Source organism: Thalia democratica, chromosome 9 (genome assembly GCF_965202585.1).
Source record: "Thalia democratica chromosome 9, ktThaDemo2.hap1.1, whole genome shotgun sequence".
Taxonomy (NCBI): Eukaryota; Metazoa; Chordata; class Thaliacea; order Salpida; family Salpidae; genus Thalia; species Thalia democratica.
The window spans coordinates 17,803,922-17,831,310 of NC_139173.1; the positions used below are offsets into that span (position 1 = coordinate 17,803,922).

The 27,389-nt window shown below is 26.4% G+C and overlaps 1 protein-coding gene across 3 annotated transcripts in view; it reads right to left on the reverse strand.

Annotated features, from left to right (window-relative positions):
* Positions 1 to 19,298, reverse strand: part of LOC145843774 (regulating synaptic membrane exocytosis protein 2-like) — a 36,537-nt gene extending 17,239 nt beyond the window's left edge. For 2 of the 3 annotated variants that reach the window (XM_082950999.1, XM_082950997.1), the window contains exons 1-9: positions 19,138 to 19,298; positions 16,923 to 17,028; positions 14,416 to 14,532; positions 13,799 to 13,813; positions 6,688 to 6,799; positions 6,399 to 6,614; positions 1,500 to 2,186; positions 855 to 896; positions 360 to 484 (exon numbers count right to left, since the gene is read on the reverse strand). In XM_082950999.1, the coding sequence (XP_082807125.1) occupies positions 360 to 484; positions 855 to 896; positions 1,500 to 2,186; positions 6,399 to 6,614; positions 6,688 to 6,799; positions 13,799 to 13,813; positions 14,416 to 14,532; positions 16,923 to 17,028; positions 19,138 to 19,244 (1,527 nt within the window). In that variant the 5' untranslated portion in view covers positions 19,245 to 19,298. The remainder of the gene's footprint in view (positions 1 to 359; positions 485 to 854; positions 897 to 1,499; positions 2,187 to 6,398; positions 6,615 to 6,687; positions 6,800 to 13,798; positions 13,814 to 14,415; positions 14,533 to 16,922; positions 17,029 to 19,137) is intronic. The other variant, XM_082950998.1, reaches the window with a different exon arrangement.
* Between the last annotated feature and the right edge of the window lie 8,091 nt (positions 19,299 to 27,389).

The window sequence follows — 27,389 nt, forward strand, 5'->3', positions numbered from 1 at the left end:
TGAAAAAACAATTGTAAAGTAATATGAGCTTTGGTGCAATTTATAAGTTGAAACAAAATTTAAATTTTTCTTCGCTAATGTTTTGTATGTAATGAAAGAAGTTTAAAAAACTATTACAACAAACTTTAGTTTTTAAGCTATATTCTAAATAAGCATTACTAAATAAGCAAATCCTACATCAGTTTTTTGTGCTCAGACTAGATTTTTTTATAAATTAGTGATGAAAAAACAATAAACAACTAGATTCAACTTTTTGTTTTTATTTGCAGATTTTTTTTTCATACTTTGTGGCAGAAACATACAAGTTTTATGTGAAAAATTTAAAAATAAAACACTATATAAAACAACAAGAAATTTACATTAGAGCTATTGTATCTAATAGCATTGCTTTTTCTGGAACTTTTCATCTCATTTTCGCTGAAGCGGTAAAGTTCATCTGAATTTTGGTAAGAGTGGTCATAACTCTCCGTATCACTACAGTAACCTGCAAAATACATAGCTTTCATACGGTGTAGATGTGTTTGTGTATTATGATGACAAATAACTTAAAAGCACTTAATTAAACTTGCAACTTGTATTTTACCGAATAGAGTAATCATGACTACAGCTTAATTAAAACAAAACTGACGACCTATGGCTATTATAACTTATATCGCTTTTTATGTACGAAATGTCTAGCTTTCATAAACTAACAAACAAACTACCGATGAACTAAATGACAGAATTTTATAAACACTTATTTTGCATTATTTAGCAACTACAATAACTTGTTAGTTAATAAATACAAATCATAAAAAAAAACATTTACTTATTAAATCACAACTTTTATATTATAACTCATAAATTAAACTGACCTTTTTTATAATACTGGGTATGTCGTTGCTGAGGAGCGCGACCTAATAATATGTTTGTAGATTAGAACTATAGTTATTAAGATTGCTTGCTAAACATTGAATTTACAGTGAAACTTTTTTATAAATAAACAAAGTTTAAAAAGACTACTATGTAGAAGAAAGCTTTAAACATAATGTAATATATATGTTAAAAAACTAAAACGTAACACTTTCTTTAAAGCTTATATAGCTCCAAATTATTTAAAAGTATTGAGTATCAAAAATAGTAAACAAAAGAACAATTAAAAGCTTACTTTTTGTGTATTAGATAACTTGTATACAATATTAGTTTAGTTTAAAAGTATATCACATCTGTAGTATATTACAGAAGTATTAGAAAACAGAAACAGTTTTCAGCTAAATTAGTTTTCTTAATGAATTTTTAAAGTTATTTTTCTACTATATATATGTTTAGAAAATTAAACAGCTTTTATAGTTAACCTTGAATTTTATATTTTTGTTTTAAAAAATAGCATCCAGTACTTAAAAACAAACAATTAAAACACTAAATATCCAAAAACTAGCAATGTTATAACATGTACAATAACATTCGTTAATTCTTTTTTTATTGATTGTTTCAAACTATATGGTTATAAATAAATTTACCGTATCGTCTGCGAGACTGGTACTCTCGACCGGTGGTGCCGCTGTACGAGGCGTGAGACGGCGAACCTTCCGAGTACCGAATCCCCTTCACCCTTCCACCGTGCCTGTGCTCCAACCACTTTTCAACCGGCTTGTCCTCCTTCGAACCGATCATGTGATGCGAGTGAGCCCACGTCTGCTGGTGGTCCGTGACGTAATCGCTGTCGTCGAACTTGCTGCACGACTCGTCGACTTCCGCATCCGGGTATTCCCGGGCGTCGTCGTTGGGTTTAGCTCCTTCGTACCTGTCGGCACTTGGTGGCGCTGTGCCGCCCTTCTTGTACGCGTTGAACGCGCTGTCGGGCGTTCTCGCTTTGCGCGAATTTTCCGTCGCCTTGTACTTTGAAAGCCGGTCGACCTTGGCCTCCTGCGGTTGCATGTCCATCTCGTGAGCCTGCTTGCTCGAGTAGTACGATTGGTTCGAGCTCATGTCACGTGACAACTCCAACTCTTCCGCCTGATCCGGTCGGTCGAAGCGGCGGGAACTGGACGACCTCTGCGTCTCGTCCTTGCCTTCGACCTGGTCGTTTTGGGGGGAGCGGGGCGACGCCGGCGCTTCAATCTTGGGTTGGCGCTGCAGGGAGGCGCGAAACGTCGGTTGCTGGTGGAGGTTGGCGCGGCGGTGAGTTGTGTCGTCGTTGCTTTGCGCTGTTCGGAGTAAAGTTGGTGAAGAAACGGTGTTTGACAACTTGTATTTATTTTGAAACTTTTTTTTAATTTTCTTAAAACCGGCTAATAAAATAACATGAGAAAGCGTTTTCAAGACTATGTTACAGAAAATGGTACAAGTGAATAAATTAAAAGCATTTTTTTTTAAATTTACGGTATAGAAAAGCTAGCAGAGTGAAAAAGACAATCCAAAACTAAGTTGTGTTTTATTTATAAATAAATTTTATAAAGTTAGCAAGTAAGCTTCTAATATATTCGAATGTTACCAATACTAAGCTTTAGCTTATTTATCAAAAAATAAAGTATTGGCAGGATTTTTATTCAAAATTTAATTTTATTTATAGATAAAAAACTATGATTAGTAATTATTAAATTTATATTAAAGAAAACACTTAAAAACCGTGTTTTTTTGATAACTAGCAAATATTATTCAGATTGCTTATAAAACTAAATGACATGTATTTGTGCGTTATATAAAACAATTAATGTTATCTAAAAGAAAGAAGCAAACTTATTTAAAAAAAAATTACAATGCAGCTTGCTAACGTTTTGTATTTAGTATTTTAAAATTATTATATTTATATACATTTATTAAAGTCCACTAATAAATGTTCATTATAAATTAAACATAGAGACGAAAATAAACGTAAAAAAAACCGCGGAGCACACTTTTTATTAAGATTAGGCAGCAAACCGTTTTGGAATATTAAAAAATAAAAAATACCTGAATAATTCATTCACACAACGAAGCAAGCCAGAAAAGTGACTTACAAGCCAACTTTCGTAAAAAAGTGTAATTCTAGTAAAAGTGGCAGTAAACAAGGTGGCAACTAGTTAGCCATTTGGCTCATGAATTTTAAACAATTTAAGCGACTCGAGATTGCACGAGCTTGTCAAAAGTTTGTTTCGTTTGTTTATTAGAAATTTTTCTGTGAAAGTTATGAGCTGAAAAATTCCGATGATGTTAAATGATTAAATGAGCTTAAGTAACAAGTAGAAGCTTTAAATAAAGCATTATAACTAATTTATTTTCTAAAATAGGCTTATTTACTGAGCTTTGTTAATAATTTAAGTTTGTTTCAACTTAATAACGCCAAACAATTTTCAAATCTTGTTAAGATTATCCTATATTATGTTTAATGTACTTAAGTTTTCATAACTAAAACAAACATACCAACTACACTCACTCAAAATTAAAAAAAGTAAAACTAAAAACTTATTCAAAAAAAAAAAATATATATTAACTGAGAACTTTTTTTTAATTTAATTACGTGAATTTCACAGCTTTCATAACGTATATGATATTTGCATTTTCGTCAATAAAATACTTTGAGCTATAGTACTTTTAATTTAAATTTTGTTCTACTAATTACTAAGAAACCTTTATTTTGGTTAGAGTAAACTCAAAAACTATAAATAAAACATGATCGATTCAAACTTAATGGCAAATTTTCAAACAACGTAAGCTTGCAAGTAATCAATAAAAAAAAACTAAAACAGTTAAATTAAAAAAAATCTAGTTAAACTTTTCTTGAAATAAAAACTGTTAACTATAGGAACCGCAAAAAAAAAGATGCCGAAAACCTGAACGGCTGGAAAACTACTTCACAACAATGCACTCGGCGTCACTTAAAAACTAAAATAAAAAGCAAAGTGAAAATTAATTAGGCGTGTAATGGAATCGCGCTGCTTCCTTCGCGACCATTTATCACTAAAGCGCTGTCGACGAGCCGTCAATTTGCAATTACTTACAAGAAAGCGGGGGAAAAAAGCGAACGCTAAAGTGGCTGCGTGTTTGGGAAGCGCGTGAAAAAAAAGAGCCAAAAAAGTTTGTTGTTTTCGTGTGAGGTGGGAAAAGTGCGCGCAGGTGCAGCAGTTTTTTTTCGCTCTGAAGGCAGGAGAACGGCTGGAACGGTGAAGCGAAGTGCGAATGTGAAAACTTCGAGTTGCGTGAGTTTGCGTCGTTCAGCGTGGTGACGTATTTGCGAGTTTTTGGCAGTTTTTTTAATGTAAGCTTTACAGGTGCTTGGCGACATTGAAGTTTAAACTTGTGTTGGTAGCACGGTTTTGTAAGCAATACTTTTATATTTGGTTGACAAATTAAAAAAAAATTAATAGATAAATCTTAAAGGGAATACATATAAAATTTCACTTTATGTTTATACCGAGCTAAGAGTTAAATTTGATGTTCTAATATTTAAGTCTCAAGTAGAATATATCAAAAAAAGTACTGTTTAACTTATTCACTATCAATTAAAAACTTAGAAAACAACTTATACATTCAGTCTTATACTAATAGTTTCGTGAAGTAACAATAATAACTCTTTAAAAATATTATTCAAGAAACAAATGTATAACAGATAGAAAACTTTTTCGTTTTTTAAATTAGTAGAAGCTAAGTTAGTTTTAAGCTTATCTGTTTCAATAGTACTTATTTAAATAACCAAAAAGCTTTTAACAAACCTTAACTGTTTTATGTATCCTTTAAAAAATCCTGAAACTAAAATTTTTATTTGAACAAAAAATACGATTAATTTCCGTGACAAAAACAAAAAAATAACTTTTCATATTAAGAAGTTAGTATGTTTTTTGTGTGTTGTAATTTATGTAAAATAAAACTAAAAATAAAACAACTTATATGTTTGAATATGAAAGTTATAGAACTTTTTATAAACCACTTTAAGTAAAAACAAATATATAAGCACTAGTTTTAAGGAATTATACGTTTTATTTAAACATTTTTGAATTGAACTTAATTTTATAAGGATTTGAGTATTATTTCATTTATTAAGATTGTTCTATAATACTTTTTTAAAGATTTTTTTTCAAAAATTCAAGTAATTACATTAAAACTGAATAAATGGCATATATAATTATACAAGGCATTAGATAAATAATTTGTTTTGTTTTTGTTACAGTTATAATTTTATCAAATTATTTTTGTCCTTACGCAATGATTTTTAAATAAGTTCTGCCCATAAATTATTTTTATAACCTTACAAGAAAACATTGTTATACAACTTCATCATCTAGATTTTTTTGTTAAAGGTAGAAAAAAAAACCTTTAAAAATAAACTATTTTTCAAATAAATCGTATGTATGTTTTTTTTTCTCTCGATGACGACTAAATGCTTAACTATATTGAACAAATTAACTAAAAAGTGTGAAGCGTAGAGTCTCAAGCCTATAATTTGAAAACTCTACGTCTAAGTTATATAAAAAATTGCATCTAAGTATTTTAGTTAATTATTTTTAAGAGAAAAAACTAAAAATACCAAAACACACTTAGTTAACTGATAAGTACATACTTTTAAAATATGTTAGCTTATCAACTTTTTAATATGAGATTACAAGCTTTTAAATAGTGGAGTAGCTTAAACTTTTTATACACATTATTGTTGAGAGTAAACTTAAAAAAGATTAAAAGAAACTAGTTCAGTAGTGTGTGTAATAATAGATTCAAAAGTTGTGATTTTTATTAAAAGGAAACTCAAAAGTACAGACTTCTAATCAAAGCAACCATATAATACTTTGATAAACGAAAAAAAGCATAACTTTATCTGGCTATAATCAATAATGTATCTATAGCTACGCAATCATTTGTTGAAAGTTCTAGTTTTTATCAGTTTCAATCACACACTTTTAAACTTATTTCGTTTTATGCTAAGGAGTTAAGACTTCGTTAGTTGAATGATTTGTTGTGTACAAAATCAGCCCAGTCTACTAAAAAGACAGTGGTTTAATGAGCCGTATAGTCAAAAAATCTTTGTGTTCGGAAACTTAACAAAAATTTGATGATTTAATAAACGCAGAGTAAGTTTTTATTTATTTATATTTTTTTCTATAGTAATAATACTAACTAAATACGGTAAAATTTTAAGTTATAAGTAAATCATAAAATGAATAAAAAAGTATTACTAATTTTTACTTAACAAAAAATTATAACTAAAAAAATTTAAGTAAATTTAAACGTGTAATCCTAAATTATTTTTGTTAAATAAAAAACTTGAACACCGACGGGAAAATAGTTAAAGATGTCAGTTCAACTTATCTATTTTATTAAGCTTTTGGAAATACTTGAACTTTTTTAAAGACTACTTTTATGCTTTACATAAATTTAATCTGCAAGTACAGTAAATTTTAACAGAATTTTGCATTTCAATAGCACAAAACTACCAAACATAAATTCACCTACAACAGGATCGTTTGCGTCTAGACTTAATATATAAGAACTGTTCGAGTTGGTCTCGTTGTTATTCGCGTGGTCTTCGCCGTTCATGCTGCTGACATAAGCGTTCTTGTCGTTGTTGTTGACATTCTCCTCAGCCCTTTTTTCATCTTCGTATTTCGGCGTGGGACTAATCAATTCCAAAGGCCAGCTTTTGCTGTTTTCGGCAGCTGCAAAAACTTTGTTTTACGATCAAAATTTATGTTCACCGCATAGAGTCGTGCTTCGAAGTTTGCTTATTTTTAAATTTACTTTTGGTGGGGTAGGGTTCTATGTGCAGGTGAAATTTGTCGTTGGACATCAAGTTGCGATTTTTCACCGACAGGACTTGCTGCTTTCGACATTGCAGGCAGATCCAAACTGTCTGCATTAAATCAAAATTGTTTCAGTTTTTTTAGTATTTTTATGTTAAGAATGCAAAAACAGCTAAAAACTTTTGTTTTTGTAAAATAACATTAAAGTAAAACAGATTCACAACTTCATCGGACGTTAAAATTAATGATTTGGTTAAGATAACAATAAAGAAAAACTTAATAACACTTTAAAAAGAATATATATATTATAAAACCATTTTTTAGAGGCTTATAAATTGTGGCTGTGATTGTGAAACCTATTATACTTTTTAAGTACTATAGCCAAAAAATTAATAAGTAGAATTAACATGTACTAAAAACTTTTTTTTAAACTACAACATTTATTTTTTTATCTAGACTGTTATTTAAATATTTTCTTATCTTTTTAAAATAAGTACACAACTGTTTGATAAAACAATAAATTGATAAGTATATGCTAATTAACAAACATTAAGAATTACTTAAGTTTTTCAAGACGTTTTTGCGTATAAAATAAAAATTAGCAAACTTTTAAATGACTCACATATTTAATAGCTTATATACCTAACTTTTCAAGTATCTGACAACCAAATACATTTCAACTAAAGTTTACAGAACAAAATTTACAACACATCCTTAAAAAAACATCCACTAGGTAGTGTAAGCGAGATTACATTTTTCAAATGTGATGTTTTTGACACTATGGATTTGTTTACAACATATTTTACAAATCTCTTAATATTATTTTCACAATAACGCTACATAATAGGTTTCCATTAGTTTAGACAAAACACTCGCTTGAGTTCTTTAAAATGAGTTCTTTCACAGTTAAATGTAGTAAATTCAATAACGATAAAATTTAGAGGAAATTAGTACAATTTTTGACTTAAAAAAATATTTGCATTTTATCAATTTATAATAGGCTAATTAAATTAAATTATGACAAATGAATGATACTTTACAATTACAAAACCCTACGATATACAATAAAAACACTCATGTAATTTCTTTTAACTAAAGTCATGGCTAACAATCCTAATCAAAAGTTAAGTTTCTTTAATAATCTATTTTACGTTTTCCAATCAAAGTATAACATTCCAACTAACCTAGATATAATCAATGTGCAAAGTAGTGATTAATTTTACTGTCTTGCATCATTAAAAGTTACATAAAAGCTAAAGTTGTGCACACTTTAAAAAAAGTTTCTTAAGAAAAACAAAAAGATTGAGATTAGTAAAAATGTAAAACTCAGAATTATATTTTTTATATGCAGTTTGAATACTGTAATTTAGTTGACTTTTTATCAAACAATCTTAAAACCATCACTTATATGAAGTTAAATGTCGCATTAGCATCTAACGAAACATACATGGTAAAATTTGAAAAATTATATTATTAATTAAGCTTTAATATATTCATTCAAAAGCGATACTTCATTAACCCTAAACAATCACAATATAACTATATACTTTTTCAACAATTTGTTATATATATTGAAGTTGTGAGGTAAGTAAGTATGGTAATTAATGTATTAAACTTTTGCATCTAAACGAATTCAATTGCACAAAGTTAAAATGTTTGATTCACTATAAAATACTTTTATCCAGTTCATAAACAAAGTAATAAAATGTAAGTCACCTACAAAATTCACTAAAAACTAATTTAAAATATATAAAGACTATACTAAGATTGAATTATCACCCGTTCTGTGCGCCTTAATTGTCAGTAAACTGCTATAAATAGACAATTAATATTTAATTACGGTTAAAATGCCATCATTTAAACCAGTTAGGAAAATATTTTCTTTCAAATTACTACATTTTCTATCTAAGTTAAGTATGGAAGAGTTTAACATGAATATATTAAATGAGTTGGTTTAATTTTATTTGCTAATCATAGACATTAAAATATGTCACTACATAAATTTGAATTAGTTTTAAATATTACCAAGCTAAAAAGAACAAGTAAACGTTTTCATTTAAAATTTCTTAAGTTAGAAATTAACGGGTATCATATATCAAAAGTTAGACATAAGTTAATTACTTCAAAATATAGAATTTTTAAGTTAGTTAGTTGTATCATAAAAGCTAAACGTTAATAAAACTTTAAGACACACGTTCCTTAGCATTTTGAAAACAACTTTTGACTGTTTACAACATCTTAGTAAAAAAGCTAAAGTAAGCAGTTGCTTTACTATAATACTTTAAGAATTTCAGATTTAGTAATTAATCGTAAATAATTTCTACCTTTTAATTATTTAAATTATTCTTGTATTATTTTCATTTAACTTTAATGATTAAAAGCAAGAATTAATTGTAAAAAACATTATAATGTGCTTGTTCATCCATAAATTTAATATGAAGTGCTTTTGAGTTTTTTTTTTAATTACAACTAGAAAAATTTGAACCAAATACACTTTTATCATTTCAAAGATTTCATTATTTAACAACCTTAAACCTTTTCGAAACAAGTCAATGTTGACTCAGACTATAAAAGGTTATTATACAGTTTTAAGAAATCAAAGACTAACTAGAAAGCAAAGTTATTGCCAGTAGAAAGCCTAAATAGAAAAGATAATCTGAATTATTTATGCGTACGTCACCTAACACAGCGTAATGAAAAGTAGGAAAACGCATTCAAGGAAAACTTTCAGAGAAAACCAAAAATCACTGCAGTTATGTAACGTGATTTACGTTGGAGTAACAGCTAACGCTGTAATTATTCTAACAATTAACTAATTTGAAATGCCAAGTAAGACGTTGTAAATTAACAAGCAAAATTATGAGGTTGCATTTCAACTGAGCAGTTTGTTAACTTTTCAATTAAAAAAAGTAGTCATACAAATAAAGTTTCAAACAACTTATTTTTATTTATCTAAAATGTTAACTTCATAACTAAGTTTAAGCAACTGTAACTTGTAATTCTATTTTAAGTCAAATCTAAGCTTGAGTTAAGTTCAGTAAGTCTTATTTGTCTCTAAAAATGATAGAAACTTTGCTTTATTACAAAAAACTTAATGCCAGACTAAAAGTATTTAAAAATTTGCAGAAAATAATCGTAAAATTTCAAAAGTTGATTTAATGCCATACAAGTCTGTAAAGCTAAACAAATACTAATAAGTAGTAACGTGAAATTTAAAGAAACCATAAAGGATAAGGTTTCTCTAAAAACTAGTCATCCTAACCTAAAAAATTTCCTAAAAAAAATTTTAAGATTTTTAAATTCAGCAAAATATGAATAGTTTTAAGGAAAAAGCGAAATCATTGTAATAAAAAAGCACAAAAACTTTTTAGTAAACTGATTTATTTATAAAAAATCTATGAAATCAAATGAATTTTTTTAAATTTTGCTATTGTAATTTGTAAATTAATGTTACATCAAATTATTAACACTAACATTTTCTCAAAAAAAAAAGTTTTAACTATATTTGAAATAGAAAATATAAACTAATTAATATTATATTGTTACTATAACAAATTAGAAACCTATAAATACATTAACATACCAGTAAACTTATGTTACAAACCAAGTACATTATGTATAGTACTTTATGTTTATCAAAATCTATGCACGCATTAATTATTTCTAAATATATTCTAAAACTGTCATAGCTTTGTACAAGAAGACTAAAAACCAAGGTTTCCATTGGAAATATTTTAACAAAAAATCGCCATAACTTATTAAAAATCGGCTTTTACTAGTTAATTACCAATATACTTTTTACCACCTAACTAATTAACGACCCCTGATAGCCAAAACCGTCCCTAAAGGGAAAAGATTGCCCACTTTTTGAGACCCTGCTACAAACTTTATTGTACAAAGTTTTCGTTAATTAAAATTTTTGTAAACAGACTAGCTATTTTAGATTTTTGTAATGTTAACAACTTTAATAACAACAACAATTTGCCCAGCAGTTTTCTGTCATTTAACTGAAGTACGTTTCTCTGTGTTAAACAATTAACTCAGTTTTACGGAGTTCTATAAAAAATAATAAGTACTGCAACAAAGAATATAAGATAAAGAAGGTGAATATGCGTATTATATGACAATTTTATAAATTAAAGCAAAACCCGGTGGCCCTACAAATAAATAAAACTAATATACTTCAATTAAATAAAAGTTTTTTTTTTGATAACTACCAACATAAACTTTGATTTCGTTAATTTACAAAATCTTTTTTTATATAGTTTGCTCAAGTTCCCTTATAAATAAGTTATCAATATAAGAAAATAATACAAAGTTTATAACTTAATTTTTTAAATTTAGTTTAGTAGTTAAAATATTTTTAATTTTAGATGGCCTTTAATTGATAACTTAAAGGGATACTAAATACTTTATTTTCGAATTTCAAACGTTTTTGTATTTAACTGTTATAAAAAAGTTCAAAAATTTATTAACTAATTAAGCAAAACAAAATTATACGGTTATCCCAAACATCCCACACGTTTCCTTTATATTCTTCGCAAAAGACAAAAACAAATGAAAACGAAAAACAAAGCGTTCGCGCACAAACTTCATTAGAGAGCTCTAGTTAAAAAACAAACTCGCTTTAAAGCATTTAGCAGCGTGGCGCAAGGTGTGAGCGAATTTGAATTAATTAGTGGAAAGACGCGTCGCACACAGAAAGAGCAGCTACAAAACGAGGCTGCCACCTTCTTGTGCACAAAAGCTGGCTGGTGGCAGAGCGCGGGGGGAGGCAGCGAACGGGAAAAAGTAAATCGATAAATCGAGAGCCATGTAAATTTCATGGAAAATTTTCCCTGAAAACTTTTCAATCCAAACCTGATGACTTCTTCTCGGCTTAAAGATTTGCGAAATCGAGTTTTCGTTGGGCGAACTAATGAGAGCTTGCTTTATCAGCGCATATATAGTTAGGAAAAGTAAATTGCTCGAAATATTAAAATATATAGAGTGAAAAAAAAAGTTTTTTTACAAACTTTTGAGTGAGGAATTTCAACTTAATAGTAAAAAGAATTTTGCTTATTTCAAAATAAAACAAAATATAAGATCTAAATTAAACATGACACTGAAACTGACACTATACAAAAATTTGTTAGGTTACAGTGGGTTTTGCCTAATAGGGGCTAGATTTCAAGCTAGTTATTAGTTTTGGCGTATTTGATAATTACCAAACGAGTTCTTACAACACCAAATGTAAATACAAATTTTCCAATTTTTACTTAAGAAACCCGCACTAACTACTTCACAAAAGCCAAATTGTAAAAAAATGTTTGAAAAAATAAGTATGACCTCAGTATAAAAATTAAAAGAACACAAACCATAAATTTTTAGTTTTAAACAAAAACCAATATTTATATTGAAAAATGTATGTATAATATACACAACACGACTTATTTCAAAAGAATGTGTACCATTAATTAAATTTTTATGACATCTAGTATGAAATAATCAACAACATTTTAAAAGCTAATTGATTCAAATTATATTTAAGATAATTTTAATGCAAATAAATGACATGCTTTTGTAACTTTTTTATTTTAAAATGAGAACTTTAAGGTATAAATTATAGCTATTGTGTGTAATGTACACGCTCAAAAACATTAAATAAGAAATTATAGTGTAAAGTATCACATTCCATCTTTTATTTGCGATATGCATGGTTAACTTTTTATCTGCTACGGTAATAACATTTAAGAATTTGACTTTATTTTAAAATTTACGATAAATTTTAATATTAATTAAACTCGTTAGGTTTTCTATTTCGTAACTGTATTATAATATTAATGATAAAAACGAAGATAAATAGATACAAAACATGCGTTCTAAACGTAAGTTCTAATAATAACTTTAAAGGTTAAAAAAATGTAATTAAATTAATATATTCTTATTTTAAAACTTAATTTTTTGGAAAATTATGTAAAACCTTTTTTTTAATAATACTTAAAACTTTTTAATTTAATCTGTTTAAAGAATTTTCTTAGACGAACTCGTAGTGCTTACACCTGCTTTAACCAGGGTTCGTGCGCGAAATTTTTTTCATTTAGCCTGACTGGGACCAATTTAGCCTGACATTTTTTCAAAGTAAGGAAAATCCCCTAAAGAAGTCATTTTAGATATTGGGGGGGTCTTAATTAGTACTATTGTAGTCTCCGACTTCAACTAGCTTTCTCTCAAAAATGTTTAGAACTTTAAAAATCTGCAAAAAACAACTCATAGCTTAGTTACAACTCAATAAAATAAGACTAAATTGTGAAAAAAGTTATTGACTCCCCCCTCCCCCCTTAACATAGCAAATTCAGTGATAAGTTTTAAATTAACTGTTATATCTAATCTATTACTAATGTAAAAATTAATATATATTACTAAACACAATTAATCAATTTAATTAAATACTAAGTAAAAACATTATAACCAGAAGATTTATAATAAAATGACGTGCATTGTCGTGTTTTACTAAAACTTAAAATGAAACGCTTACACGAGTATTAAAATTCAAACAAACAGCTAAGTTGTTGAACAAAACTGTAATGTTTAAACTGTATTTTTTTATGAATTTTCATAATTATGACGTATATAATCTACTCAACACAAAATAATGAAGATTCTTAAACATTTATTAAAGATTCAACAAAAGGTTTAGAACATTTATTTTTACAAATACTTACTGATTTTGTCTTTAACAACTAAATCATTTTTTAGAAATAAATTCACATCTCAATTTGATCTTAAAAAGACTTCTCAGTATTTTTAACCAATATTTTGAAGCATTTGAACTGAGAAAAACTGAGATTCTCAAATTTTTAAATAAAAAAACTGATTTAGCCTGACGCGCACGAACCCTGTTTAAGTTTTTAACTCTGAAAGCTTATATTTTTAAAGATGTTAATTCAATATTTTAAGAAAATCAATCGAAGCATTAAAAGTGTCTATCCTAGTTTCAAGGTTTTTTTTACTATAAAAGCAGACTTAAAAAACGATAGGTAATTTTGTTTTAAACTAAACCAGCTGCAAAGTTAAAGTCAATACAAGCAATACTTTAGATTAGTTTATATTTTCTGAACAAAACTAACCATTCGATCTTTATTCTGTGAATTATTGTTAGAGGTAACCAGACGTTCAGCCAAAAATGTACATGTTTGAAAAATATTTAAATAAATTAAACAAAAACTATAATAATTTAAATACTTAAACTGACACAATGCATCAAAATTAGTATAACTTTAAATGTTCTTTATATTTTCAATGTTAAATAAATACTTTAGTCAACCTTTATATAGCATAAACTATTACAATAATTTACTCTTAATTTGTAAAAAAAAATTAATGATGCAAAAATTAAACTAAAAAAAATGTAATAAACCTTATAAAAAAATGGTATACAAAATAAAAATAACATTTATGTAGAAAATATTAAACAACACATACTTAATGACTAGTATTAAAAATCATTTCTTTATCCGTATATGTTATTAAAATCTAATTTTTGTTTTTAAACAAAGGAGTAAGCTATTTTTAATTTTTGACTTTTGATAAAAAATCTAGTGCTACTAATTGCACTATAACTGTTTACAGTTGTAAAACTTGTAAACACACTCTATTTTCTAAAGTTTGCATAAAACTAAAAGTCAAGTTAAAAAAAGTAGTTTCCAAGCTAAATTATTATAAATAATAAAGTATTTGAGCATACCTTACTTGAAGTAACACCAATTCTGATGCTACACCGCATGCAGACTTTCAATGAACAAAATGAACATTTATGACCACAGCCAACAGCTATCTTTGTTTTTTTGCATCTTGAACAAATCTGTTTCAAATTAACTATCAAGTAACTAGTATACTTTTCAATAAAATTAGGTCGCATAGACAGTTTGCTTTAATTATGACTTTTTGATGAACTACTTTAATAGAATTTCTTTTTATAAAAAATATTATTTCAATAAAAAGAAGATAGTTTTAGGAATTTAGTATATTTACTAGTAGACTTCAGTTTAATAACCAAAATACTTTCTATTACTATAACTAATTTTACAGTTCCATATAAACTATAAAAATACATAATGAAAAACTTTTTTCACGCAATAAAACTACATTTTTAGTTTTCAAACCTTATTATAATTAGTTATTAATATATAAAAATTAACAAGATAATTAATTTACTTAACACAAGTTACAGATATTATATGATATGATGTTTTCTCAATTAAAAAAAGAAGTTTAGTACTTTAATCGTTTTTTAATTTATAAACTCATTAGAGTTTTGTGCAAAGTTATATTTATAAACTGTTTTTTTTTATACTCTATATAAAATTTAACTAATGCCTAGAACGTTAAAAAATACAAAAATAATAATTTAATGTTAAGTGTATATAGCAAACGTTGTTTTAAATTTAGAGTAATTCTATGCACAATAATTTTTAAAAGCTTCATAAAAAGACATTTTTTTCTCAAATTTTAAATAATATTATCTATTATTCAAATATTCTCATTCAAAAAACTCAATTTTTTGATACCTTATTTTACTAAGAGCAGCTTTAATTTTACAAAAGTAGCCAAGACAAAAAAATAATTATTTGAAATAATACTAATGCTAGAGAGTAGTTATTTTTTTTTAAATTTGGTTTTGTTTTGTAAGAATCTAATAATACTTGACTTGGTCTTTACCAATGTTTTAAAATCAATAGTTATTTTCGAGTTACAATTGGTCTATGTTTAAGAGTTAATAGTTTTCTTAAAGAAGTCGTAAAAAAATAAATAATTAAGAAAACTTGATTCAAAAATATCATCTCCTTCAGTTTTAAAGTAGAATTTTGAAAAATGCTTAGTTTCATTTTTATAAAATAACAAATGACTACCATTTAGAACTTCTTTTTATTTTAAGAAAAACTTTTTTTTTAATCGAAAACTTGGATTTTAAAAATTTTCAAGTAAACATTTTTATTCAAAAAAAAGACATATATTTTTGTATTAGTCATAAGCTTTTTATATATATTCTAAAAATAAAAATATTTTAAAACATGCAAGAGACATTTAAAATTCAGATTTCTAGTTGAAAAAGCTAGGAGATAACATTTAAATGATTTTTTTTTAACTGAATACACTTTCAATAGAAACCTTTTTACAAAACTGACTATAATTTATTTCTTTTAATTATGTTATAGTTTTCACTTTAAATGTTTATAAATGTAAGTTTTAGTAAAAATTAATACTTGACCCCCTTTTGTCAACATAATTTCATAAAAAGTTTAACTACTTTTAATTTTGTTAAAAGTTAAACTATTCAAAAGGGTAAAAATTGTTATTAATAATATATAAACTATATAAAAATATTTTTTTCAACTTGTAATATTTAACTAAACAATTTTATCTACAGAAGATTTTTTTTTTTTTTTACAAAATGGTAATATTTCCAAGGAAACAACTTTATAAACTTTGTTACCTCTATTCGATAAAAGTTTGTATAAAAAGTAATAAATTCCTATCTATCTTAAAAACAATTAAGAAAACACATTTGAAAGTATCTTAAATCCAAATTCATGACTTACATGTGCCGTAAGACAAGCTTAACTTAACAAAAAAAATAAAAACCACTTGGATCATTAGATGAAAAGCTTTCAGTAAACTGAGACCCTTGTTTTGTTTCAGAGGACAATTCATACCTTGAAACATTAGTTTAATTGTAAATTTTGTGCCACTGACGAGTTTCAAATAAAGAATGAAACCTGGGTTTCAATATACTAAAAGCTTGTAGTCTGATGGTTTAAATAATATGATCAAAACTTTGTATTGTAAAAATATTAGCAATTAACAATTCAGTTATTTGAACATTTTATAGTAATTCAAAATTCAGTATATTTCTTTTTTGCTTAACCAGAATAAAATTATATTTAACCTTACTTAAAGTATTAATTTTATACGAAAAAAAATCAAATATTTTAATTTTATAAATTTTATAGGTTAACAAAATTTTAAAAAACAGGTATTCATAATTAATATCAACATAGTTTCATAAACAAAACTAGTAGAACTATAAAAACATAAAACAGTATTTTAGAAAATAAGAATAAGACACTACTTACTTTTTTATTAAAAAAAATTTAAAACATATTCATAATCATACTTGCAATGTAATAAAACTTAACTAGTTATTTTTCTTTATTAAAATCACTCTTTTAAACATTCACAACAAAATCTTACGTCTCCTTTTTCAGCATCACGAGTTGAATTTTCATTGCTTTGAGAAGTTTCCTTAGAAGATTGTATTACATTTTCCTTGTAACTCTTAAAATGATCTTGAAGGTCACTGTTGAAAAATAATCTACATAAATAAAATAATCAACAGAAAATTTAGTGTTTCTGTTATTAGAAAAAATGTGGTTGTAAGTGACTGACTACTTTAATACAGGCAGTAAATGTACTACTAATTAAATCAAACCCTATACTTACTTTTGTTTTAATTCCATTCTCTTTTGAATATTATTCTAATATTTTCTAAACCTTTTAAAACATAATGAACTTCACACGACCATCAACAGCATCCAAGACAACCTACGACCAGTTTTGTCCTTTTTATGACTCATCAGGCAGGCATAGTTGCAAAAAACCGCTGGTGTGATCTGTTAAAAACCGATGTTAAGACCACTACATCATTTTCTTGCCACTATGCCTGCCTGATAAGTCTTAAAAAAGACAAAACTGGTTGTAGATCGTCTTGGATGCTGTTGTAGGTTGTCTTGGATGCTGTTGTTGTTGGTCATGCGGTGAAGTTCATTGTTTATTATTGATGGTGAAAAACATTTAAAGTTTGTTGATGATGGCATAAATTAATACTGGCTAATCATTATAAAAGTTTAAAATAAAAATCTTTAAGAGTACTATCTATCTATTTCATATATAGTACTAATATTTAATAAAAAATAAATAAAATAAACTGTATTTTTAAACTATACAAATGTCACAAAATTTTCTCTACATACAGAGCTTAACAAAAACTACTTATTTTTATCTAAAATAGACAGTATATTCAAAACTAACAAAAAAGTCTTAATTTTGCTTAAGAATTGATTCTGTTTTCGCATGTACATTTAGTTAGAAAATATCTGAACTAAAAAAAGGTACTTGAGTTTGCAAAAATTAAAGGCAAAAATGTCTGTTTGAAAATTATGTTAATTAAGTTCAAGCAAAGTTTAAGCAAAGTTTTTCGATTTAAATTTAAAAGATATAAAACATTTTTTTTAATTCTGAGAGAAAGGTACACAACTTTTTATCATGTGTTTAGTGAAACAGTTTTAAAGTGTTTTATAGAGTTATAGTTATAGCTAGTGTTTTAGAGAAAGTCAATTAATAAATTTAACTACTTCATCAACAAATTTTAGGCAAATCTAAACAAAAAGTAGTACTAAGTCTATATAATACAATTATTAAATAGTTGAAACTATTTTTTTTAGCAGTTTAAGTATTGAGAAAAATAGAGCTTTACAATGTTTAGTATTAATAAGTCTAATATTAAAAAACTTATCATACTACTGTAAACATATTGTTGATCAAAAATTTCAAATATCTATGATAGTATAAAAACAATAAAATACATTTTTACTTTATATTATATAGTTTTAATCAAAAACAAATACAAAAAAAAATTTAGTACACAATTGAAAGAAAGTAAACCATAAACTATAAAGTGATCTTTTTAGTTTTTTTTAATACACAAACTTATATAAACATTATATTGCATCACTTATCATCTACTGAAAATATATATAATTTTTATTGTTGTATACCAGTTACTTTTATTGGTTATCAAAGAATAATTTATGTTTTTTAACTAAATTAAATTTAAACTGAGATTAAATTATCAGGGTTGCCTAAGGCTTTTGGAAATTTTGTTAAGTTTTTAAAAAACATGTTTTTGGCCAATTTTAGTATAAAATTAGACTTTAATAAAAAAAAACTCATAAACAGTATAACAACATTAAAAGATACTTTCAATGTGTTTTTTAATGAAAATAAATTTCTATGATACATAAAAAAAAATTTTTTATTATAGACTTCTTGTGTCTAATGAAAAATTCTCAAAATTTTGATACACTTCATGTAAAAATAGTTCAAAGCTCTATTTTTTTTCAGGTTTTTTAGGAGTTTTCTTCAAAATTCAAGATTTTTTTTTCAAATTCTTGGTTTTTTGCCTAAGTTGTCAAAATCCAGGTTTTTCAAGGGTTCTAAGTTTTTTAGCAACCCTGAATGATACTAATCAAATTTAAAAATAATATAAAAACTAAAGTCTTAACTATTAAGTAATATATATTTGTGTTTAAACATAATATTTGTCAATCAACTACTTACTTTAAAATTAAATAAAAAAGATAAAGTTAAAGAAATTAAGCAACCAAATAAAAAACTAACAAATAATTACCTAATCAAAGCTTTTTCTCTTTTTTCTTCCTCTTGATGCCTTTTTATTACTGATAAAATCTTTTCTTGTTCTTCAGCAGTTAAATGGCTTAGATCTGGTAATTCCATCAAAGAGTTGTTAAAATATTTAAGTAAAATTACTATTTAAATACTAACTGTTGATGCAATTACCTAAAATTTAAAACACCAGCTGAAATAAAAAAGTAATGAAGTAAGAATTATCCGAAATATATTGAATTTACTTATAAATAAAACCTATTGATGTTAATCAAATTTAATTTACATACTTATGTAAAATATTTTAAAACAAATAATTTTTATTGAATAATGATATAATTTAAAATTATCTAAACATTTCTATTTTGCATTTTGTTGCAATACATGGCAAAAGCAAATTTTTTACAATTATTTATGCACAAAATAAACTGTATGCAAAATTGAAAAAACTATGCCTTAAATAAAAGCACAACTTAAATAACTTATGTGTTTGTTTTTTATAGTACTTTTACTTCTTGATGAAACACATCAGTACTTACTCTTTTCCCTTCAAAAACGCACATTTTACTAATGTCTTTTTAAGAAAATGTTTTAAATTAAGTAATAAAAATTTAAATAGTATCATGTTGTATTCGAAATAAAGCTGTAAGCTAAGCAAAACTACATGCATAAAGTTATTCAAATAGCATATTAAATACAAAAACTTAAAACACTTTATTAAATTTAATAGTCTTAGTTACAGACTCTGAAGACAATAATACACTTGCTTGTTTTTGTATGTTTGTAAAATTGTCAACAAATTCAATCAAACTATAGTATACTGAATTCTCTTATTTTAATAGTTTTGAGTTTTGCACAAGAATATTTAAAATAAAAACCTAAAAATCATAAAATTAACTTCAAACTAACTAACTACTATATTAGTACTTTATTTTATTTAAGTTTTTTGATTTGTATAATATTGTTCAATTGTATAGTAAGTTCTAATGGTTAAATTAAGAGCAACCAGGAACTTTTTTTTTTTAAGTTTAATTATATTTTAAAATGAATAAACTGTTTGTATCTACAAAATTTACATGTAATGTTAAGATTACAAACTAGATCAAAAAAACAAATTACTATCTTAATTTTCCATTAAGTATAAATCAGTAAACCTTATAATATAATTATGATAAGCACAGAAAAGTTAGCAAAGTTATTTTGATTTTTTTTTTAAATATTTGTATTTTGTTATTTAGTTTTTTTTCTGTTAAAAATGTGTTAAATTAATAAATACAATGTGTAGCCTGATGGTGTAAGGGTCCTAATGAAAACTCTTTGAGTTGATGGGTGCAAGTTTGAAACCAATTTCCGACACATAAACAAAATAAAAAAGAACATGAATAACAGTTCCTGACACATTATACTTTAAAGGATTAAAAAAAGTTAATATTTATATACTTTATAGTTTAGTGTACTCTAAACTTATTTTTAAGTTATTTACTGTGTACAGTGTAAAACTAAACTTTTTACTTGAAATCTTAAAATTTAATTCTTGACAAATGTGCTTTTTCAAAGTGTTATTTTACATTTATTTATAATTTTTAGACGAAAACTAGGCTAAGAATCTTAATTAAAACACTTTTAATATCAAAAGATTAAAATCCAAGACATTAAATGATTGCTTTACTTTATTCTTTGATTTTATTAGTCTTTTTTATGGCCTAACAAAAAATTTAACTTTTTAAAAATATTTAACTTCAAAAAATTTTATAAAAATATAAATAAATTTACAATTGTCAACCACAAGTTTTGTTCAAACAAATATTTATGAATATGTGCATTAGAAAACTTGTTTGGGTGAGTCTAGAAAATCACATTTAAAAAAATTCCCAGTCTTGTTACTAATCTACAAATGTAAACTTTTGAACCGCTAAAGTTTAGAGATTCTATTTACTTAAAGTAAGTAAAAAAATATTTTTGTTTAAATGTAAATAAAAGTTAAAAAATGCTTTTTTTAATCTTTTACTTATAATGAATTGTTGCAGTTATAATCTTAAATTGTAAATATCATTATACAAAAATTTTTCATACAATGTTTTATCACAAAATCTTTGCTTGTTATTTTGATCATTGATGACGCCCTTGTCTAATCGTCTAACGCAGGGACGTAGCTAGCTCAAAAAAGTTACAAATCTACAAAAATTAATCATGTGAAATGACGCATGATAACTTCCTAGCGGGAACACAGCGATTTAAACTACCTCTAAACTACCTCTAATAATGTTTTTGAATTTTTTCTTATAGTTTATAGTTTATATATTCTTATAGTTTAAATTCATGTGTTCCCGCTAGGAAGTTATCACGCGTCATTTCACATGATTAATTTTTGCAGATTCGTAACTTTTTTGAGCTAGCTACGTCCCTGCGTTAGACAATTAGACAAAGGCGTTATCAACGATCAAAATAACAAGCAAATATTTTGTGATAAAACATTGTATGAAAAATTTTTGTATAATGATGTTTACAATTTAAGATTTTTTATTGATTTTTTGTTGACATATAGCTTAAAAAAAATTTTATAGATAATTCTTAACTGAACTTAGAAAAATTTTTCGAATTTTTCTTTTAGATAGTTCTTAAATCGATTTAAATTTTGACTGTTATGTTACTTAATACAAATTGAATTTTGAAATCTTTAGTGACTTTAAGTTTTATTAATGTTTTGTTCACTCTTGGCTAAAAATCACAATTTTAGACAATTCTTAATTTCATTTAGATAAATTTCAAGGTAATTTTTTATAAAAAAAATGTTTTTAAACTATGTTTTTAAAAAAGCTCTGAATTCAGTTTTTTTCTTTGACTCATTATATTAATATTAATTCAATTTTTTATTTTTTAACAAGTACCTCGAATTTTCGAATATGCAACGTTTTTGTTTTTGTTTATATTCTTCACGCATGAATAAGACTTTAACTAACAGTATAAATAATTAACATTGTTATATGCAGTTTAATATTTTATTTTTTGCTTGAAAAGGTCGTAATCTTTTGCCACCGAAACCATTCGCGAATAAAATATACAATTTGCATAAATCTATTTGAATTTATTCTTAAAATATGCTGTTACATTAATACACAAAAAATGTAATGTTGAAACACGAGTGATAACTGTATACAAGGCAATTTATTTTGCTCCACACCCCTATGACTCTTTTAATTTGTTTAATATTTACGACACTAAAAATGCTAAAGAGTACAAATATGTCAAAATTATCTCTCAGAAGTGCATAACTAAGTATAAAGTATAAATGTATACTAAAAGCTAAGAGAGCAGAGTCTTTTAAAGGCAAGTTTTTTCGCACATAAGTATACGTTTCTGGAGATTTGCAGAAACGTACCAAGCTACGTCCCTGGTCTAACGATCATCAAAAGTCGATGCTTACAAACTTTTAGCTTGTTTCATGTCATATAAAACTTCAGTCCAGGTTTTTGCTTTTATTACTATTACCAATGTTTCCTTTTTAATCGTATCTCAAACGAACGTAACAGCTGTCCTGAAAGTGAACTAGACATTGTATTTAATATTTTTTAACAATGAAGGCTGATGTTCACTGAAATTATTAACAAACTTAACCTTCGTGTAGTAAAACAATACAATTGCTTGCAAATTGACATTTACAAGTTTTTCTTGGTTATAACTCACTGATGAGTTTGTAAAACAGCAAAACCTAGATTTTTGTCTTTTAAGAATTTCTGGTCTGATTTTCTAACCAAGAAGTATAAACAAATTTTTTTGATAAATCGTGTTAAGATTTAGTTTATAAAATTTTACTTTTCTTTGAATCGTAATTTAAAGTTTATTTTAAATACTATTTTTTTTTCCAAAGAGGACGTCAAACTTATAATGCGATGAATGAAGTTTTTAATAAAAGTATATTTAGAAAGAATATGTTTTTTTGAAAAAAACTAATAAACCGATTTTAGTTCAAAGTTCTTATGCATCATATTATATAAAGTAAGAGGAACTTAAAAAGTTATCAATTACATTATAAAATTTACTAATTTATAAAAGTCATAATTAAACCTTAACGTTTTTAAAATTAGTATTTAAAGCTTTTAATAAAAATTTTATAAATAAAAAGCTACTTTAAAATTTTTATAAATCAATAATGAAATTCACCAAATATAATAAAAAAAAAAATTTGTAAAAATTAAATTAAATCAATATTAAATTCAATAAAAGTCTTCAAAACCAAAATTTGACGTTCAGATGCTGCAAAAAAAATGATATAATATTTCACAGTAGATTTAAGCTTTTGAAAAACTTTAGATTGTTTAAGTTCTTTATGTCTACACTAAACTAGTGTTGATTTAAATTGATTAAAATAATTAACGGTTAGGTAACAAAATATAGTTTTATTTTTCTCATAAATTTTAAAAAAATGAGTCAATTATCGTTTTCAAGTTGTGCTTTTTGAAAAGATTAACTCACTTATAAATAAAACTTCTAGAGTTCTAAGGCAAACAACATTAACTAAAAAAATACAATTTGGTATGAAGTTTTTTTAGTTTATGATAGCTTTATATATTGAAAGGATTAAAGATTAAAACGTACCAAAATGTGAAAAACATTTAATACTGTAGAAGTATTTACCTAATTTTAGTTATGTTTTGTGTTACAGACTTTATCATTCTTGTAATTAGTTTGTGAATAAACTCAACCAAGAAAAATATATTTATTTATGATAAAGTCAAGCTGAATTGAATCAACAATTCCTGTGATTAAATGTGATTTGCACATATGAAACACCAGACGTCGATGCTTCTGTAGTTGCCTCTTTGCTTATCATTCACAACAATGTACACATTAATGCAAATTCTTCAAAACCAAAGCTTCCAAAGATGGACCGTCCTCGAATAGGGACAGACTGCAACGAAGAGGGTTGGAACATATTTGTAAAAAAGTGGACTATCTTTAAAGATAGCATGGAGATGACAGATGTAGAAAAACGCCGTCAACTGTACCAGTGCTGTGAGGAAGATTTAGGCGATGCTATTCTGAAGGGACCTGAAGATATAGTAAATTTAAGTGAGCAAGAGCTTTTAAGGATGATCAAGCAGCTTGCAGTTATTCCTGTTTCAGTTGTTGTACGACGATCAGACTTTCTTAGTGCAAGACAGGATTTGACTGAAAACACTAGATCATTTGCTGCCCGTTTAAGGGGAAAAGCCAGTACATGCTCGTACACATGTAAATGCCCAAAGGATGGCTGTAATCAAATGATAGATTTTACAGAAATAATCCTAAAAGATGTCATGGTAACAGGTTTAGCCGATGAGGATATCCGTAAAGAGGTGCTAGGATGGGAAAATCTAGATGAGAAAAATGTCAATGAGACAATCGGTTTTATTGAAGGAAAAGAGATGGCACGTGATGCAATGTCGAAACCCGCTGTTACAGCATCAGTTTTCTCATACAAATCCTCAAAGAAAACCACACAAAAACCAAGTGGTAAAATAACTTGTGACACATGTAATAAATTAACTGATAAATTTGTTTGGAGCAGTAAAAATATGAGGTATATTGAGTGTTCTGCCTGTAAAAAATGCTGGTTAAAGTCCTGTAAAAAAATTTATCAAAGTCACCAAAATTATGCTGATGAGTCAAATGCACTTCTAGTTGGTGGATTGTACACACCAAATGTATGCAATTCCTTAAAGAAAACCACACAAAAACCAAGTGGTAAAACAACTTGTAGCATATGTAATAAATCAACTGATAAATTTGTTTGGAGCAGTAAAAATATGAGGTATATTGAGTGTTTTGCCTATAAAAAATGCTGGATAAAGTCCCGTAAAAAAGTTTATCAAAGTCATATAAATTATGCTGTTGAGTCAAATGCACTTCTAGTTGGTGGATTGTATACACAAAACTTTGATCGCCTTTGCAGCCGAGGTCGTAGAAAAAATATGTTCGAGCGGAAAAACGCGAAGAAGAAAAAGGAGGTACAGGGACAGAAAAACGTACTTTTACACACTGGATCGCGACGAAATTTAAAGAAGTCATTACCTTACGTCAGAAAAAGTGTTATGACCTACAATAACCCGCAGATCTCAAAAATGTGGCGTGACGTTTGGAATGAAAAGGAAGAATCTATCAGTATTTGTTTTGTAAAGTCTCTGGAAAACATAAGTGAGAACACAAAATCGTTGCCACCACTGAATTGCGGTGATCATGTCGTGATACTAAATCGAACAGGTAACTTTCCTAGCAAGTGGGGGAATAGTGGAGTGGTGGTGGAAGTGAAGGACTGCCATCAATGTGTTGTCAAAGTTGATGGATCAGGTCGCTTAACTGCTCAAAATCGTAAGTTTCTGAGAAGATTTACCCCTCCTTTAAGTAGTATCCCTTATCTTTAAGTAGTATCCCTTATCTGAGAAAGGCAAACATACCACTGTAAAAGTTTGTCTTTTCTGTAAGGTTGAGAAAAAGATGTCAAGAAAAGTTTTAATGTTCTATGTTTTTATAGAAGGAAGATTCTTTTTGTGAAGCATTGTATAATTTCCGTTTGTACTAATGGTTTTCTTCGAAATTGATGTTGAACTGGAATGGCTCGGATTTGCTTTGATCTATATTTTCTTGACTTACATTTTCTACACAAAAGCAAACAGACAGCCAAAGTTTACTGCGAACAACAATGTGTCCGGGATGAGTGTGTGAAATTATTGGACTATTTGCAGCGTTTCCGTGTAAGACTTTACGATAATTTTCAAAAGCTTCGTGCCACCGTTGTTGCTGATATTCATTTATTGTCAAGTTGGAATGTTCACTGTAAATTAATGTTTTATGGTCAAATGAAGTGAAGTTTCAAGATAGTTAGATGAATGACGTGTGGTTTCGTTCTTCAAAGCTGAAAAGTTCGAATCGGTGAAGCAATTAAGTTTTTTTATACTTGTATTCAGCAAGTGAGTGAAGAAAAGTAAAGATTAAGTCTCAATTTTTTTGTTACAGTTTGTTTGTTTAAGTTGTAGTTTGTTAACAAATCATTTATTAGTGAACTAAGTTAATCGTTATTTTTGAAATGTTTTTGTCTTTTTTAGTTTAATTTCGTTGAATTTTAGACCTGAAAAATGCGTTTAAGTTGTAACAAATTGTTTAAAAAAAAAATTTTGTTTTGCTAGGTAAATTTTCCGTTTTATCTCCTTGTAGATAAAATCTGGGGGGAGATGTAGAAGTATTTACCTAGTTTTAGTTATGTTTTGTGTTACAGACTTTATCATTCTTGTAATTAGTTTGTGAATAAACTCAACCAAGAAAGATATATTTATTTAAATACTTCCGATAGACAAACTGGTAAAAAAAATGACATAAACTTAAAAAAAATTGAGCAAAAACCAATTCGACAAATGGCTTATTTTAAGAACATGAAAAATGTGTTTACAGCTACAAATCCGAAATATATGAAAAGGAAACAATATTACTTTAAAATTGTAACTTAGTTTATTAAAACTTCATTAATAGAATATTTAACTACTTATTAACAATATCTGTATCAATAAGTTTTCTTTGCTTTGTTGTAAATGCCAAAAACATTTTCTTAAAAAAAAAATTATTATTATTCAAAGAATTTTTTATGATTAAGTTTGGATTAATTTTTTGCCGCAACAATTTTAAGCTTAAATGGTAGTTTACCAAAAAAAAGTTAAAAAAGAACTATGTACTTTTCAAAGATACTAATTCAACTACAAACTTACACTTAATAAAATAAGCTTAATCTATATTGTTTAAGTGTAATAATCATACAGTTTGTAAAAAAATATTTAAAAAAATTACATAATGGTGTCTTTTAAGAAGGGTTGGTAAAGTACGGTCCGCCAATAAAAAAACGCGTCATGGTTTTAAAAAGTTGCTAAATTCCACCCAACAAGTAGTTTTTTCACATTATAGTTCATCTACGTTTGACTTTCTGTTTTGACCAAAAGTGTAATAAATTACTAGTTAAAAACAATGTAAAACTAACATTTAAGGAAATGTACAATTTTGAAAAGAAATCTTATCACAATTTATCCAAAATTTTTTGTTAAACTTTTCAGGCTATCACACTACAAGCTCCTGATAGTTAGAAATCTAGGTTTCGTTATTTAAAAAAATCATTAGTCAGTTGTAACAAAAAACTTTTTTTTGTCAATATTTAAAAAACTTTATTGTTTACCACAAAAATTTTAAAATTGTTGGTAATGTCAGTCATATCATTCTGTCTGATTGTTATAAAAT